The following is a 17,624-nucleotide window of genomic DNA, read 5'->3' as shown; positions in this document are numbered from 1 at the left end:
AAAACAAAGTAATGTCGATCTCTAGCTATACCCTAATGCTAGCGAGTAAGACCAGATGTTTAGTCGGATATTAAGGGGTTCACAGTGGTATTTGCTACGCCAACTCATGGCGGGAATGTTTGGAAGTCACATTTTTGCTTGCAACTTAAAGCAAAATAATTAGCCGAGAAACAGTTCTATTGTGAGCGAACTAGTACTTTCTATTCTATTCTATTCTATTCTATCTGAAAACACTCTTTAGTTGAGACACTTCTCTTCAGTGGTCCACTAAGTCACTTTTAAATGATAAATGGGTTATACTTGTATAGCGCTTTGAGTACCTTGAAGGTAGAAAAGCACTATTTCCACATTCACCCATTCACACACACATTCACACACTGATGGCGGGAGCTGCCATGCAAGGCGCTAACCAGCAGCCATCAGGAGCAAGGGTGAAGTGTCTTGCCCAAGGACACAACGGACGTGACTAGGATGGTAGAAGGTGGGGATTGAACCCCAGTAACAACCAGCAACCCTCCGATTGCTGGCACGGCCACTCTACCAACTTCGCCACGCCGTATGTGTGTGAGTGTGAGTGTGAGTGACAAGTAGAAAAGCTCTGACTCACGTGGGAAAAAGTAATCAGAATCAGCTTTATTGTCATTACGCAAGGTAACGAGATTGAGGCCATTCCATACAGTGCGATGTGTGCATGCTAGAAAAACAATGTGCAAATATATAAAAATATAAAAAATGTAGAAGTGCAATGAATATGGTGTGAAATGAATATATACATGAAAAAAAAAAAAACAAAAACAGGGTGGTTGGTGGAATGGGTTATTGCACCGAAGAGAAGGCAGTTATGAGGGACAATGGGGCAGTCCGTTCAGGATGGTTATGGCCCTGGGGAAGAAGCTGTTCTTTAGCCTGTTTGTTTTGGTTTTAATGCACCTGTAGCGCTTCCCAGAGGGCAGCAGGTGGAACAGGTCAGAGCCAGGGTGGGTGCTGTCCTTGATGATGGCACTGGCTCTGTTGAGGCAGCGGGAGGTGTAGATGTCCGTCAGAGAGGGGAGAGGGCGGCCGATGATCTTCTGAGCCGTCTTGACCACTCTTTGCAGCCTCTCCCTGTCTGCTGCAGTGCAGCTGCCGTACCATACCGTAATACAGTAGGTCAGCAGGCTCTCGATGGACGAGCGGTAGAAGGTCAGCAGCAGGTCAGGCTTCAGGTTGTACTTCCCGAGGACTCTTAGGAAGTGTAGCCGCTGCTGAGCCTTCTTGATGATTGATGTGGTGTTGACTGTCCAGGAGAAGTCATTAGAGATGTGGACTCCAAGGTACCTGAAGGTGTGGACCCTCTCTACACGCTCGCCGTTGATGTAGAGGGGGGCAGGGTCGGTGCTGCTCCTCCTGAAGTCGACGATGATCTCTCTGGTCTTGCTGGTGTTGAGAGCGAGGTTGTTCTCCGAAGACCAGGCCGTCAGCTTCAGGACCTCCTCTCTGTAGGCAGCCTCGTCACCCCTGGAGATGAGCCCGACCACTGTGGTATCGTCGGCGAACTTGACGGTAAGGTTGTCACTGTGGGCCGGACTGCAGTCATGGGTGTAAAGGCAGTAGAGGAGGGGGCTCAGCACACAGCCCTGTGGGGAGCCGATGCTCAGCGTGCGGGAGGATGAGAGGTGCGGGCCAAGTCTCACATTCTGGGGTCGGTCCGTTAGGAAGTCCCTTATCCAGGCGTTTGTGAGAGGGGGGAGGCCAAGAGTGTCCAGTTTATTGCAGAGTCTGTCCGGGATTATTGTATTGAAGGCAGAGCTATAGTCCACAGAGAGCATCCGGACGTAGCTCTGCTGCTGCTCCAGGTGGTTCAGAGCAGAGTGGAGAGCAACAGCGATGGCGTCCTCTGTGGACCTGTTCGCCCGGTATGCGAACTGGTGGGGGTCGAAGTCTGGAGGGATATGGTCCTTGATGTGCTGGAGAACAAGTCGCTCGAAGCACTTCATGATTACCGGAGTGAGGGCCACTGGTCGGTAATCATTCAGGCTGGTGATGGGAGACTTCTTCGGCACCGGGATTATTGTAGATGACTTCAGGCAGGATGGGATGACTGCCTGAGCCAGGGAGAGGTTGAAGATCCTGGTGAGGGGGGGAGCGAGCTGGTGGGCGCACGTCCTGAGCACCTTTCCAGGTACTCCGTCTGGTCCGGTAGCCTTCCTGGGGTTCACAGCCAGGAGCACTCGTCTGACACTGTGCTCCTGTACAGTGAGTGGAGTGGCGCCGGAGCCCGGCGGGGGCAGGGCTGGAGCAGATGAGTGTCGCTGGGGGGTTTCGAAACGGGCAAAGAAACAGTTAAGCTCCTCTGCCAGTGTCGCACTCTGATCCGCAGTTGTCATATTGCAGCCTCTGAAGTTCGTGATGTCATGAATGCCCCGCCACACCTCCCGTGAGTTTTTGCTGGACAGATGGGACTCTATGCACCTCCTGTGGTCCGCCTTTGCTTTTTTAATCCCTCTCTTCAGGTCGGCTCTAGCAACACTGTACAGTGCCCTGTCCCCTGACCTGAAGGCTGCGTCGCGGGCCCTGAGGAGTGTGCGGACCTGGCTGGTCATCCAGGGTTTCTTGTTGGGGTAAACCCGGATGGTTTTTTCCACAGTCACATTCCCGATGCAGAACTTTATGTAGTCCAGCACCGTTCCTGTGGCTGTCTCCAGCTCCTGTTGTTGGAAGAGGTCCCAGTCTGTGTGTTGGAAGCAGTCCTGAAGTTTGGGGAGTGCATCGTCAGGCCAGGTCATAACAGTCTTTGTGATAGGCCTGGCCTGGCGTCTGATGGGGGTGTAGGTAGGAGAGAGCAGGAGGGAATCTGGCGCCAGCTGCTGATTTGCACGTATAAATTTGCACATAAGACGACCCATCATCTTTAGATTTTTTTTCTAGGGACAAAATGACGTTTTATATTCGATCCATACAGATTGGTTTACAGCTGTGTTTAATACTAGAGCGTATGGTGCAATTTGTATGTAAGTGATTTTGTGTTTCTTCGTCAGGCAGTTGGTGGCGTGGCACAGGCCTTTCTGCGTAGACCTCGAGGAGAGTACTTTCACGTACCTGCGCAGCTTCCTCGAAAGTTACTGCGATGGCATCGGAGACGACGCCCCGCCAGCGCCATTCTTATCCAATCGGTATGCATTATGAGCATAGTAATTGTTTGTTAAAATTATTTGAACAGTGCCAGCGTCTTGAAAGCAATTGATGTAAAACTGAGTGCAATACTTGGCTGAGGCACTGTTTGTTACATCCATGTTATGGCAGCTTCTACAGGTAGCATTATATTTGGATGCAGGAGTTCAGAACATTTTCCCTATTGTTGATCAAGGGATTTTAGTCAAATGGCAACATATACTTATATATACTGTACATGGCATGATTCTTTACCCATCTTAACCCAGGGAGCACCATCAGTTTATTTTGCTGTGCATGAAGCTGCTGTCCGTCCACTTGTCATTGGCTCATGCTGGGGGCACCGGAGCCATGGTTTTGGGGTCCCAGGGCAGGCCCCTCAGGAACCTGCTCTTCAGGCTCATCGACACCAATATGCCAGACTCCATACAACAGGTGCATTAGAGTTCAGTTCTAATACAACTGAAGTCATGCATATGTTAAATATGTTAAGTTTGTTTCCTCCTTTGACTTTCCTGATTCTGTCCATCTGCAGGCTGTCATGAACACACTGTCCATTGGCGCCTCCTTACTGCTGCCTCCTCTAAGGGAACGAACAGAACTGCTACTCTCTCTCCTACCTCATGGCCCACAGAGTCTAAATGTGCTTTCTAAAGGGCAAGTACGTGTTTTATTTTTTAAGTACACCAGTAGTTCTCAAACTTTTTTTTTCTTTTTTCTTTTTTTTTTTACCAAGTACCACCTCAGAAAACACTTAGTTCTTCAAGTACCACCATAATGACCAACATTTAAAATACAGTAGCATAGTAGGCCTAAGTCAGGGGTGCCCATTACGTCGATTGCGAGCTACCGGTCGAGCGGGGAGGGTGTGTCAGTCGATCGCCAGCCAGGCATTAAAAAAATAGACCTAAAAATTACCGATCATCAATCTTCATCAAGACGTCACTTTCGTCACTTCATTGACATTCACGGCACCGGAGGGTCTTGTGAGATGGTGCTGGCTACTGCAAGCTCATTATTAAGAAAAAATTACCGACAGGAAGGCAAAAAACACTTTTTATTTCAACAGACTCTCGCGCCGTACCTGCCGTCAACACTTTAAAGACCGACTACACAGTTTCTGTCTTCACAATAAAAACGCTGCTCCATCCTGCCTGCGCTAACAATATAAGAGTCTCAGAAAGCTGGCGTGCACAAGCTAGCACGCTACGGAGTTTGCAGCCAATGTATTTCTTGTAAAGTGTATAAAAAGGAGTATGGACGCTGGACAAAGAATATGCCAAGAACAACCACTTTCATGTGGTATTGGACAGAAAGGAGGTCTTTTTTTCTCCTCCATTTGAAAATGCGGACGTTATCAGCACTACTGTCTGATTCCAATCAATGCAAGTCATCAGAATCAGGTTATAAACCAACTAATATTCTTGTCTTCATGAAAGAAAGGAATCTATATGTGTTAAAAATGCTTGTTTTATCATTAAACACATTTAACTTGTTAACAAAAACGTCTCGATCATAAATAAGAAATAAATATATATTATATGTATGAATGAGGTAGATCCCCTCGACTTGGTCAATTGAAAAGTAGCTCGCCTGCAGAAATAGTGTGGGCACCCCTGGCCTAAGGGTTCATAAATAACATGATCAGAGGTTTTATTCAACAAGTGTATTTAATATTTTGGTCATGTAACATTACACACAGTTTGAACATTATTAACTGTGTTTGAACATTTAATTAACTGATTCTTTGGCGTGCCACTGGATATACTATATTGACAAATAGAGATTTATTTTGTTTAGAGATTTCTGCAAATGTGTTCTTCTGGAGTCCAGTGAGACAATACTAACAGCATATCATGCACTGTAAACCGTACAATAACTTGCTTTACTTTTACCTACTCCTGTTCCTGTAGTTGAATCACATGATGTCAGCACAGGGTCGTGATTTTTTGTATGCGCATATTTTGGGTCAAAATCACCCTTCATTTTGGAAAATAAACCCTTCACAGCAAGGTAAAGAGTAGATTGTGTTCTTAAGGGACACAAAATACACATACACGTGATTGTCTGTGTTTGGTGTTGTTTGTCTGAACCCCAGGATGCAGAGAGAGCAGGTGAAGTGCAAGCCTTTATTAGGGAGAACGCCACAAAAAGGTACAAAGCAAAAAGCCCTGTATTTAAAAGCATCCTAATTGCCAAGAAGTGTTGGTAAATGGTGGCATAGAGGAAGTACAAACACAAATAAGAGCGCTGGATAGGAAATAAAACAAAATACAAGAAACTATTGTCATGAAAGATAATGACAATGCACTCAACTGTGTTGAGTGCATTGGGCTTACTTAGTACTTACTAAGTACTAAGTAAGTACCAGCCATGGAACTACAAAGACAAAAGCAATACAATTAAGTGTTGTTTTCAAAGAACAAACCCATCATGATTGACTAGGGTTGTGCTATTGTACTACCAGTACCAAAATGTATTTCGATACTTTTTGATACACTTGGGACCACAAAAAATTGCATTATTGACTTTATTTTACAAAAAAAAAATCACGTCATACAAGATGAAACGTATGTTTCTTAACGCAATCAAATAACATTTTTGGCATTAAATAAGACCGTGAACGTACTAGAAAACTTCACTTTCAGTAGTAAGTCAGCAAACAAAGGCTCCTAATTTGGCTGCTGATGTATGCAGTAACATATTGTGTCATTTATCATTGTATTAGTTTGTCAAAATTATGAGCGACAAGCGGTGGAAAATTTATTATTAATCTATTTATTCATTTACTGCTAACATCTGTTATTTTGTGGTTTAACATGTTTCATCTACACTTCTTTTAAAATCTAAGAAGCATGTATCCTTCTGCTGTTTGATACTTTTGGGTGATACCACAAATTTGGGTAGCGATTTGATACCAAGTTGTTACAGGGTTATACATTGGTCATATTTAAAGTCCTTGTGTGTCCAGTGACGTGTTCCATGAGTTTATAAACATAATAAAAAGGAAAAAACACTTTGTGGTGATAAAAAGTCTCAATGTAATCATTGTCTATATTGACTTGGTCCGGCTCTTGTACTTGATATCGTTACTATCTATATATGTGTAGACTAGGATTTTCCCGTTACCAATATTTTAGTACCGGTACCAAAATGTATTTCGATACTTTTCGGTACTTTTATAAATAAAGGCGACCCAAAAAAAAGTTGCATTATTAGCTTTATTTTAACAAAAAAATCATACGGTGCATTAATCATGTTTCTTATCGCAATCAAACAACAATGTTGTCCTTAAATAAAATAGTGAACATATTAGACAACTTGTCTTTTAGTTGTAAGTAAGCAAACAAAGGCTCTTAATTTGTCTGCTGACGTATGCAGTACCATATTGTGTCATTTTTCATTCTATTATTTTGTCAAAATGATGAGGGACAAGCTTTAAAAATGGATTATTAATCTACTTGTTCATTTACTTTTCATATCTGGTTATTATCCGTTTCAACATGTTCTATCTACACTTCTGTTAAAATGTAATAATCACGTATTCTTCTGTTGTTTGGATACTTTACATTAGTTTTGCATGATACCACAAATGTAGGTATCGATCCGCTCCCAAGTAGTTACAGGTACATACATTGGTCATATTCAAAGTCCTCATGTGTCCAGGGATGTATTTCCTGAGTTTCTAAATATAATATGAATTTTTAAAAAAAGGAAATATTTTGTGACGATAAAAAATATTGATGTAATCATAGTAGCATCGACTAGATACGCTACTGTACTTGGTATCATTACAGTGGATGTTAGGTGTAGATCCACCAATGGGTGCTAACTTGCTGTTAGTGGTTAGCTATCGTATACTCCTACGGTGTGTAGTGAAGCATGTTTAGCTATTCCTCGTCCTGCAGGGATGATACTTGTAAGAAACATACCGTATTTTTCGGATTATAAGTCGCTCCGGAGTATACGTCGCACCGGCCGAAAATGCATAATAAAGAAGGAAAAAAACATATATACGTCGCACTCGAGTATAAGTCGCATTTTTGGGGGAAATTTATTTGATAAAATCCAACACTATTCTTTCCTCCTCTCTGTGTGAGCGCACCATTTGTACATATTAGATAATGTTATTTTGTTCACCATCTGCCTCCCGTCTCTGCATCCTTGGGATCACACCGCTAAGCTGCATTCCAGCTCCTGACAACACAAACTCTGAGTATTTGTTTTTACTGCCATCTAGTGTCTACTTTTTAAGTCTATGTAGTATAAAATTAGTTAAACATCAATAAGTATGTTTAAAAAAAATTTTTTGAAATCCTGTGCTTTCTGAGGGTAAGTTCACACTTAACACATGAATAACAAATTCATAAAATCACAAGCTGATTCAAAGTTATTGAAGAAATGTAAGCCTCAAAACATTGCAACTTTCTGAAAAAGGTACGTAAATTCAAACATACACAGAACAATCACACACAAGCAGTATAATAACTTTCTGCCTATAAGTGCTAGTAACTTACGATACAAATACTGCATAGTTGCCTTGTCATGCAGTAAGACTCCAAGGTTCAGATACTGTTTTTTTATACAATAGGATGCAGTAGTGACTCTAAAAGTAGGACTGGCACTGTACTTCTATGCCACTCGTTATTTGTTTTGGCAAGTATCAATTGTTTTTAAATGAGTAAATGGACAGAGCTCGCAATGTGGCAAAAATCAGTGTTGGGAGCCGTGTGAACGACTGACTCAGAGTTGTGAGAAAAGCTTCTCTTCTCTACATAAATTAACTCAGTCCCATTAGCACCTTCTTATTATCTTTGTGTGTGTTTCAAAGCGTCTGCAGTTAGACATGGTCCTCAGCAGCCTCCAGGACCAGAGTCATATTGCATCCCTGTTGGGTTATAGCAATTTCGGGGAGGTGGTGAACCTCGGACCTCCACTGACACCTGCGCCGTCTGACCGATCGACCTACTCTTCCTCCTCGTCTGAAGCGTATGATCCCTTTTACTTAGCAGAAGTGCTACTCAAAACGCTTCTGCTCAGCATCGGCTTTTACACGGTATGAACACACCATATCTGTCAGCTTCCTCCAGGTACTAGATTACTTGCTTGCAATGTTTTTTGTAAAGGAGCGATCTTTTGGAGAATTGGAGAAAAACAGCGACAAGCTGCTATCAAGTGAGAGTCAACGAGAGTCAGAGCCTCCTTCGCACTTTCACCAGCTTCTCTCCGGACTCCACAAACACATGCTTGCCAATTGTTACATCCAATCCAGCCTTGAGGTACATACAATAGGCATCCATAAACACAAACGATATTGATTGTTTTGCTTTCAAATAACCAATAAATACGGTATTTTTCGGACTATAAAGCGCACTTGTGATTTGGGATTGTGCTGAAAAATTTTAATTTCCCCTCGGGGATTAATAAAGTATTTCAGATTCTGACTTAAAACCTTTCGTTTTCTCAAAAATCGACAGTGCGCCTTATAACCCGGTGCGCCTAATGTACGTATTAATTCTGGTTGTGCTTACCGACCTCGAAGCAATTTTATTTAGTACATGGTGTAATGATAAGTGTGACCAGTAGATGGCAGTCACATGTAAGAAATACATGTGGACTGCAGGTTGACGCCTGTTCAATAAATGACGCTAGCAAGTACAGGTTAGCAAGCAAACCCAAAACTTTGTTTCGGTGAGAATGTAGAACTTTACAAACAGCGCTCAAAAATCTGTCAAATGTTTTAGTACAACTTTGGTAAGCTACAAAGCTGCACCACTTGATGGATTGTCAGCGCATTACGGCTACCGTAGTCAGACGTACTGTGCTTCAACATACGGTTAATATGGTGTGTGTGTAAGGACCTCAAAATAGCACCTAGTAGGAGACATTATCTGGTGTTTTGTTTCGACCTAGTGTGCAACGCAAACTTCTCTCACGTATTGGTACCTGCTGATGTGTATTTTGGATCTGCATAAGTCCCGAAAATGTGCGCATGTTTGCCATTCTAGCCCGCACCGTAGTCATAGAAGCACTATAACTACCGGTACAACAAAGATGACGAAGAGAAGACGCTGTCAAAGTGGAGCCACGTGAAAAAGACCGCCCACAAAACGGCACTTCCCGAAGAGACGGTCAGAAAGCAGCTTGAAGAATGTCTTTAAAACCTAATCAATGCAACAATTGGACCAAAGAACCACCATTACATATTGTGTAGACCACAATGATGTGTTTTAAATGTAGATTTTAAAAAATCATGATATGACCCCTTTATAATCTGGTGCGCCTTTTGTATGTAATTGACCTGAATAGACGAGCTCATAGGCAATGCACCTTATAATCTGGTGCGCCCTATGGTCCGAAAAATAAGTTACTACTGTTGTCCCCTGTTTATTGTGGCTGATTGGTTCCAGGTCTGACTGTGGTAAATTAATTTCTGCAAAGTAGGATAATTAATGAATCAAATATTTTCATGCAGCATTAAAAAAAACTGTGTACAAGTGAGATGTCATGGTATCAGACTGGGACATCAGCTGCCGAGCCCAGCTGACCTTTACCGCAACTGTGTCCCAGTGTTTACATGCTAAAGATTGTCCTCAAGTGAAAGATTCCTTCAAAATGGATGCATGCTGAGGGACTCACAATTACATTTCCATATTCGTAGTTACACACATGGAGGAGTTGCATTAATTCCAGGAGGCTGCATGTCTTGCCAGAACACTGCTTGTAAGATACTAATACTTACCACCATGGCAGAGAATAAATCAAGTTCTTTCCAAGTAGCATTATCACCTGAGGATTAGAGGAAAAATAATGGCTAAGCATGTCACACACACACCGAGCAGGACGACACAGGAAGTTAACCACTAAATCTATAATATAATTGATCCAGCTGCTGATACTATTGATATGTAGTAAAGTATTAGTATACAAACAATACTAAAGTGATTAGATGGATATTTTTTATTTTTGTTGCTCTTATTACAAAATGTTTCTTTGGTTATTGTTTACAAGCTTAGGGAGTAAATATATAGATACAAAAAGGCTGAGCGGTCCAACCGATTATTGATTAAAATGATAGCCAAAAGTAGTTTTTGCTTGAGTGTTTGTGCACTAGCCACTTTATGTTGTTAAAATGTTTGTAGCATTCAATATCTCAAATGCATTATATTATATCATCTGATTTATAACAACACTAGCAAATCCTAAACAAGACAAGCTTCATAAAAATGTGTAATTGTGTTTACTAGTTACTTGCTACAACACATTTTCAGTACTATAATCTATTGTCAATGTATCCAATTGATACTCAAAATCAGTTCTGATCGGATCCTAGCCCAACAATGTTGACCCTAATTATGTTTTCTTAAAACATAATTAAAGCCCTATATACATGACACAACACTGGGATAGCATGGCTCAGATGGTAGAGCTTGAGGGTTCATGGTTCGAATCCAAGAAGCAGCAGGTGTGTTCGTAGCATTAGCTTCAGTCAGTTCTTCCCTCCGGGGGTCTCCTTTGTGCGTCTTCCTCCGTCTCTTCTTCTTTCTAATAACCGCCGTTGTGTCCTTGGGCAAAACACTCCACCCACCTTGCTCCCAGTGCTACTCACATTGGTGTATGAATGTGAATGAATGTTTTAATGCCGTAGGCGCAAATTGATAACCATGTTTTCGTCAGTCTATCCCATGGCAGCTGTGGCTACAAATGTAACTCACCACCATTAATGTGAATGTGGAGTGAGTGAATGTTGGGTTGTCAGTTCGGACTGTAAAGTGCTTTGAGTGTCTAAAAAAGCGCTATATAAATCTAATCCATTATTATTATATTTCATTTCACCCAATATAAGTAGCATTAAGTGTGTTCTACTGTAGATTACAGTACTCACCGGTAGCCCAGAGGAACCTCCAAGTGTGATTGTGACAATCATCGCCCGGTTCCTAGGTGGAAATACTTGGTCACATCCTGGGTAATTACTCTAAATTAGAACTGGGTTTAAAGTGCCTGCACAAAGTTGGTCAACTTGACAGTCGCAAGCAGCAATTGGACAAAAACAAAAGCCGTCCCAGAGAAGCAACTAAAATTTGTAGTCATGTTGTTATGATAGCTATCCAAATCGCTATTACAGCTAGTGGTATGTGCTAAAAGCAAGTGACAATGTGGGATATATTGCTTAAAATATATTGGAAAGTTAGCGGCCGCTCGGCATCTGCATATAGGTTGCAAACAGTGGCGCGCAGTTACTGCTATGTCTTGTTGTTGTCTTTTGACAATGCTCGTGTCAAAGGCTCACTGATGTGGAGATGTGTTATTGATGAGGCAGGTGTTGAAGATTAAAAACTTGTTCTGCCGCTAGTTGGTCAACTTGATTGTCGCGGTGAAGATAGCCGCTTGTGTTGTTGTTAGCAGTGTTCACCCTTAACTTGAAAACAGAAGTCCAGCTAAGTGAATACCTCTATCGAACGCCACAACATGATAATGTTAAATAAGACAAATACGGCACTTCAATAAATATGGGACAAACGTATGCAAGATATGCTGTAGAAAAAAGTATTTTATTTTTATTTTTTATAAATCTGTGATGTGAAGCCACAAGATTTGAAGCGCAATGTGGCGAGGGACGACTGAACATAAATATAATTATTCTGAATGTTATCTTTATTACACAAATATGTTGCACATGTTGGACAGCTAAAATGAATAGAAAATGGTTGTATTTTTTTTTTTAAATAAATAGTCCTCACATTCAAATCACGAGCCAACCTCCTACCCAACTCTGCTAAAATATCACCATCCGTGGGAACTTTGCTCCATTTATTTACAGTCAGTTTGACTGTGTTCCCTTTTGATTTTTTTTTTTCGTCCAAAATGGTCTCCTCATGTTTGCTTTTATAACTTCTCTGAACAGCAAACTAATAGTGCTTGCTCCTGATAACTGCTTACTAGTTAAAAATCGAGTGACCACATGCTCATTAAATCAAGCTTTACACAATGGAGAACTCCTTCTATTGATTATCCAGTTATAGTCTACAGTAGGGAAATTATTCATATGGCCCTATCCCTGGGTGGATTTCCTGTGATGGGTTGGGGTGAGGTGGGGAGGGGGAGAATTGCCACAAAACACATTTTAAGATATTCAACACTTATCCCCCCCAATTTGTCACGTTTCATGTGTCAAGTAAACCATGCCAAATGGGGCCAAATGAATCCCCTTCCTACTGTACATCACAACAACATCACAATTAACTTGGGAGATCACACATGCTTCTCGCTCCTGTGTAGGATGACAGCAGTGTCAAACTACTTCGTGAGCACCTTCACTTGATGCTTTCCTGCGCCGGAGAGACGCTCCGGAGATCCACCACACTGTTAAGAGAGAGTTCCACAGACAAACAAATGATGAAGAAGCTGCACAGTAAGAACAAGGGCTGATACTTGTAGTCTACACATAATATTTTGGTATTAACCCCTCCCTTCACTTCATTGATTTTGCAGGTGACATCATGTTTAAGCCTTGGTGGAGATCTGTTTTTGTCAGTAATCAGTCTCTCTTCTTCCTCTTCTTTCTTGTCCAGTGGTGTTGTACAACTCCTTGGCAGGCAGCCTTCTCTGTCAAGTCATGTATTCCTTGCTCCTGCTGCCCCTGAGCATGCTTCAACCTCTCCTGGACCAGTTGCTGGACTTGTTGGAGGACCTGGACAATTTCAGCAGGTTGTTGCCAGAGACGGGCCTGTTGGAGGAGCAGGAGCTCGGGATGGACGCTCAGAAACTGTGCTCAGGTCAGTGGAGTTCAATTATTGCATGTATCCTGGATTTAATTTTAAAGTATCTCACAGGATAGGACACAATCATGACCTCATAATTAAGTACACATTTTAACTTATTTAAAAACTTTTGCTATATGATTGTGTTTTTATCTATTTTTATCGTCAATTTGTTTTTAGGGACATGTGATAGGGCAATCCTGTCCTATCCTCCTAAAAAACTATATGCAAGTGAAATAATACAGTAAATATTTCATTATATGTAATATTATATCATATTGTATATAATTGTTTGGGTTCATGTTTGCAACTTGATGAAGGTAGCATCACTTTCCACAGTAAACACCATTCATCTATGCATTTATTCAATGTGTGGCGTTTATTTTCCTAATGTACCCAGATGAATTGGAGCATGGCGTCTGTTAGTTTATTCCTTTAAAGCAGTACGGTGCAATGTTACCTAGAATAGGTTTATCTCCTAGATAAAAACGAGCATCAGGAGAAGGATGAAGAGGAGGAGGAAGAGTGCATGTGGCTTTGGCTGCTGGACTTGGAGCGCTCAGTAGCATTGGCAGTTGGCCGCTGCCTCGGCGGTATGATGCAAGGCCTGCCGCCTTCCCGCCAGGAGAGAAGCTCAGAGTTCTGGCTATCAAATGTGCTCCTCCGGAATGGCCTCGAAATGGATTATGAAGAGCTGGGTAGGAAAAATACGGTTGATTTATTTTAATACATGATGTTTCCTGGTGCATACAGAATCAGAATCAGAATCAGAAATACTTTATTAATCCCTGAGGGGAAATTTAAATTTTCAGCACAATCCCATTCAACAATGTCCCTCCTTTAGACTCCAGCATGGCGTGGCTCACTGAGGCCGTGATACTGGGCGGCTGCGATTCAAGGCTGGCGGAGCTGAGCCTCAACCAGGAGACGCTGACCTTACTTGAGGTGGCACTTGGGTGTTCCAGAGGGGCTGCCGGCTGCCTGCTGCAAAACATGGAGGAGTACGCTCTCAGCAGAGGCATGTCTTTTAGTCTTCAGGCATGTGTAAGATTCTCAGTGATGAGATTTTGTGGCAATGAAGCAGTAATTTTGTTGTTCTGAGAACAGAGTGGGAGAGTGGAGAATCTCCGGGCGACTCTTTGCTGGAAGCTGTCTGTCGATGCAGTTTGGCAGCACTTCTGAAGCACACCGGAATGCAGGACAAAGCCTGTTGGCAGGACAGGTCGGTAACACAATGTCCTCATGGACCTATTCTTGGTCATTAGGCAGAAATGGTGTACCTAGTGTTGTGTCTGCTCAGTGTATATTGATATGTTTATTACAAACCAAGAGTTGCTCATGATCTACTGTCTGTGTTCTCTACCTGAGACAGATATGAACACTGTGAGATGCTGTTGGAGGTCTTTGAAACCGTCTATAAAGTTCGAATGTCTCTTTTGGCCTATAAAAACTCTCCCAGGACCTCGCAGGTGCATGCTGCTGCCGAGCAGGTACCATCACTTAAAACTACCGCATATACACTGTAAACCAAGGTCCCCAAGGCAGTCAAAGCTGTTTTTCACTCCCACACCAGAGACCAAGATATCTACCTGCATGATTAATGTTGTCGTTTTTGAATTTGTCTTGAATAAGAGGGGTCGTCTTCTAGTCCGTGCGTTTTATATCGGGTCAATACTAGGATGCTCTGATCAATGTTTAATGCTGCCGATACACCGATCACATGTCTGTAAATAATTTTATTTCATTTATGGTGAGTGCTATTGACAGTGTAACAATATCAACACAATATTTAAACTAGTTCTTTAATTTTCTTTTAATACATGCAATTGTTAGACCAAAACAAAGTCCATAGTACACAATAACTAAAAAGCATAAACTACTATCTACTACTCTTTTCAACTCATTTAAACCGTTTGTAAACATAAACAATGACAATTCTGTGGGAAAAAAAATCTAGTCCTTCTAAATAAATCACCTTGCTCTTACTCTGTGTGAAACATGTTTAGCCTCGTCCTCCAGCGATAAGGTTTCATGATAATGATATTAATACTAACAAATGCAGTTTATTTGTTGCAATAGAAGTGACTGTTATTAGTTACTTAGGGCAGCATCTCTACACGAATGTAGACACATAATTAGCTTATAACCATCTTTATCAGTCGAGTACACAAAAATGTATTAAGTATCAACCAGAGGTGATCAGTATTGAAAGGCATTCATTTTCACGAAAGTCATCCTATACTAATTGGTGGTCGGTCGTTTGGCACACCCCTAGTCAAAAAAAATTCATACACACCAGTGACTTTGTTTTTGATCAACATTTAACGCTTTCAGACCTCCCAGAGTCCAGAGGCAGACAGGAGAGAGGAGGAGCCTGATGCTCCGGTGGCAAAAGATAACCAGCGGCAATGCGTAGGTCAATGCAGCCGGGAGGTGCAGGTGCCGCCAGCCCCAGACGCAAACCACAACCAGGACCAAGAGCAATCAGTGGAGGAAACATTTAGTAGCACTCGAATGGATCTTACAGGTTAGAGACACAACCAGATCTCAAATCATATTTGGGAACTTTTACCTTTGCAATAAATCGGTACTAAGGTTCGATAATGAACTATGGGAGGGTCGTGTTGGTTCCCCAGAGCTCTCAGGATTGGTGAAAGCCTCGGTACTTGGGGTAGTATCCTTAAACAGATAATTTATTTACTCTTTTCAGTGTTACCCACCACACCAGGAGTGTGGTGGGGGCACGGCCGAGTCAGTATCAATATGACATTGTCATACAATTTGCATAATTGACTATGATGCACTTTGTTTAGAAGGCTAAAAAATGTTACATAGCCATCCCTCACCACACCACGCTTCAAATATTGCGGTTTTACCATATCGCAGGTTCTTAAAATAATTTTTAAGCATATTCTACAACATTTTTTATTAAGCATTGGTTTGACCACCAGAGGAAACCAAACCAATCAGATCACACTGTTTAGTATCGTGGCCACTGATTGGCTCAGCCTCAGGCTGCATTACTATATTAAAGTGTTATAGTGACTCGAGGGTGTTATTTCATGTCTAGAGTGCTCTCATAATGTTGAAAAATGTATTTAGAAGGTAGTAAACAGTTTTTTTTATGCTCTCGCAATGAAAATATTTGATTTATAATTAATGATTACTACTTTGTTTTATTCATTTATCGTGGTCATGTCTGGAACAAATTAACAGTTAGTAATTATTTTATATCAACATGTCTTTATCTTACATTACAGTTTTACTGTATTTTTCAATTAATGCTGCCTATTTTTATTACTAAATTGTAATACCGGCTGCACTTTATAGACCCCTGGTTTATTATTTATTATTCTGCCCTCCCTGAATGTTGGAATTTAGTTCGGCAGATATGTAAACAGTCCTTTGAGTTAGAGATGAAAAACTTCTAACTTGAGGTTGTTTATTGATAGTATCTGCAATGAAGTTACGTTAAAAACTAAGCACACAAATTAAACATTACTATACACATGAAGTGCACATACATGTAAGAATCATGATGAATCAACAATATAGTTTGTTGTAAACTGAAAAAAGCAATACAAGTGTACAAAATAAAGTACAGCTTTTAGGTCCGCATACAAAGTAACACTGCCATAGAATTGCAAATGCATAAATACAACATTCCTTTCCTCCTGCAGAAGTCCTAGAGTCCTTCATGGCGACCCGTGAGGCGATGCAGGTCCAGCCGAACGTCACTATTTACGAGTCCTTCGGCACCTCCTCCCTGCCTGACACAGTGGAGATCCCCGTGAGCCCGTGTGTGGAGCTGGATCCCAGGCAGCAGTGGGACATCGCAAGAGAATTAGTAGAGGAAAGTTTGCCTTTCCCAGCCGCATGTCGTCTGCTTGTATCCCGCTGCCTCTTCCTGCTTCTGGCAGTCCGGCCGTCCTGGGTGGAGCCTGGTGGCAGGGAGGAAAGTCAGCCTGCAAACACCGGCGCGAGGTAAAGTAAAGTCAAGTCCATTTTTTGTATGTAATTCACAAGAAAGGACAAGCACTTTAGACGTGAAGCAAACCTGAAGAAAGCTAATCGAACCCCACATGAGCGATGAAGGAAAGGACGACATCCCTTTTTATTTTTTACTTTAATTATGATTTGGAATGCATGAGAAAAGTAGAAACAAACATATCAGCAACAGGAGAAATGTTGGATTAGCGGTAAGGATCTGCTCAGTCAGCATTAATAACACTGCTGAGTTCATTGTAAACAACATTACCGTACAACAAATGTAACACACATGAGTTTCATACCATCAGCTGAGTAGCACAGGCAACATTATAAAGCGAATGCAGATGTAGATAAAGCATCTGGATGCAGACCACTCTAGATACTTTAAAGTACCAGTATAATGTGAAAAACAAGTTGAGTTAATATGTATATATTTAATTGTATCCATTAAACCAGGGGGTTCTTAACCTTTTTGACCATGGGGCACAACTTTTCTACTACGAAGGGACCAGTGGCCCTCTCAAATATTAACATTAATTGAGTAATTGCATTCTTGATTTTGATCATATTCAAAATAATATCTAACCTACTTACAGTTTAACAGGTTACGGTATATCTTGTCAAATAACATAAAGCCCTGTGTTAATCAGACAAATAATATGAAACCCTGTGTTAATCCGAAAGATTATTATCAAGGTTTAGACCAGGCTGATTACAAAAATA

General features: G+C 41.6%; 1 protein-coding gene across 5 annotated transcripts in view; it reads left to right on the top strand.

Moving 5' to 3' along the window:
- Positions 1-17,624, top strand: part of LOC133574783 (probable E3 ubiquitin-protein ligase HERC1) — a 116,440-nt gene that overhangs the window by 45,237 nt on the left and 53,579 nt on the right. For all 5 annotated transcript variants that reach the window (XM_061927055.2, XM_061927056.2, XM_061927058.2 and 2 more), the window contains 13 exons: positions 3,018-3,152; positions 3,420-3,585; positions 3,686-3,811; positions 7,982-8,206; positions 8,277-8,429; positions 12,430-12,562; positions 12,723-12,926; positions 13,394-13,609; positions 13,756-13,929; positions 14,019-14,133; positions 14,284-14,401; positions 15,246-15,438; positions 16,592-16,895. In XM_061927055.2, coding sequence (XP_061783039.1) covers positions 3,018-3,152; positions 3,420-3,585; positions 3,686-3,811; positions 7,982-8,206; positions 8,277-8,429; positions 12,430-12,562; positions 12,723-12,926; positions 13,394-13,609; positions 13,756-13,929; positions 14,019-14,133; positions 14,284-14,401; positions 15,246-15,438; positions 16,592-16,895 — 2,262 coding nt within the window. The remainder of the gene's footprint in view (positions 1-3,017; positions 3,153-3,419; positions 3,586-3,685; positions 3,812-7,981; positions 8,207-8,276; positions 8,430-12,429; positions 12,563-12,722; positions 12,927-13,393; positions 13,610-13,755; positions 13,930-14,018; positions 14,134-14,283; positions 14,402-15,245; positions 15,439-16,591; positions 16,896-17,624) is intronic.

Source organism: Nerophis lumbriciformis, linkage group LG32 (genome assembly GCF_033978685.3).
Source record: "Nerophis lumbriciformis linkage group LG32, RoL_Nlum_v2.1, whole genome shotgun sequence".
NCBI classification, from domain to species: Eukaryota; Metazoa; Chordata; class Actinopteri; order Syngnathiformes; family Syngnathidae; genus Nerophis; species Nerophis lumbriciformis.
The sequence above is the reverse complement of the archived record's forward strand: the minus strand, read 5'-3'. Positions and strand labels throughout refer to the sequence as shown.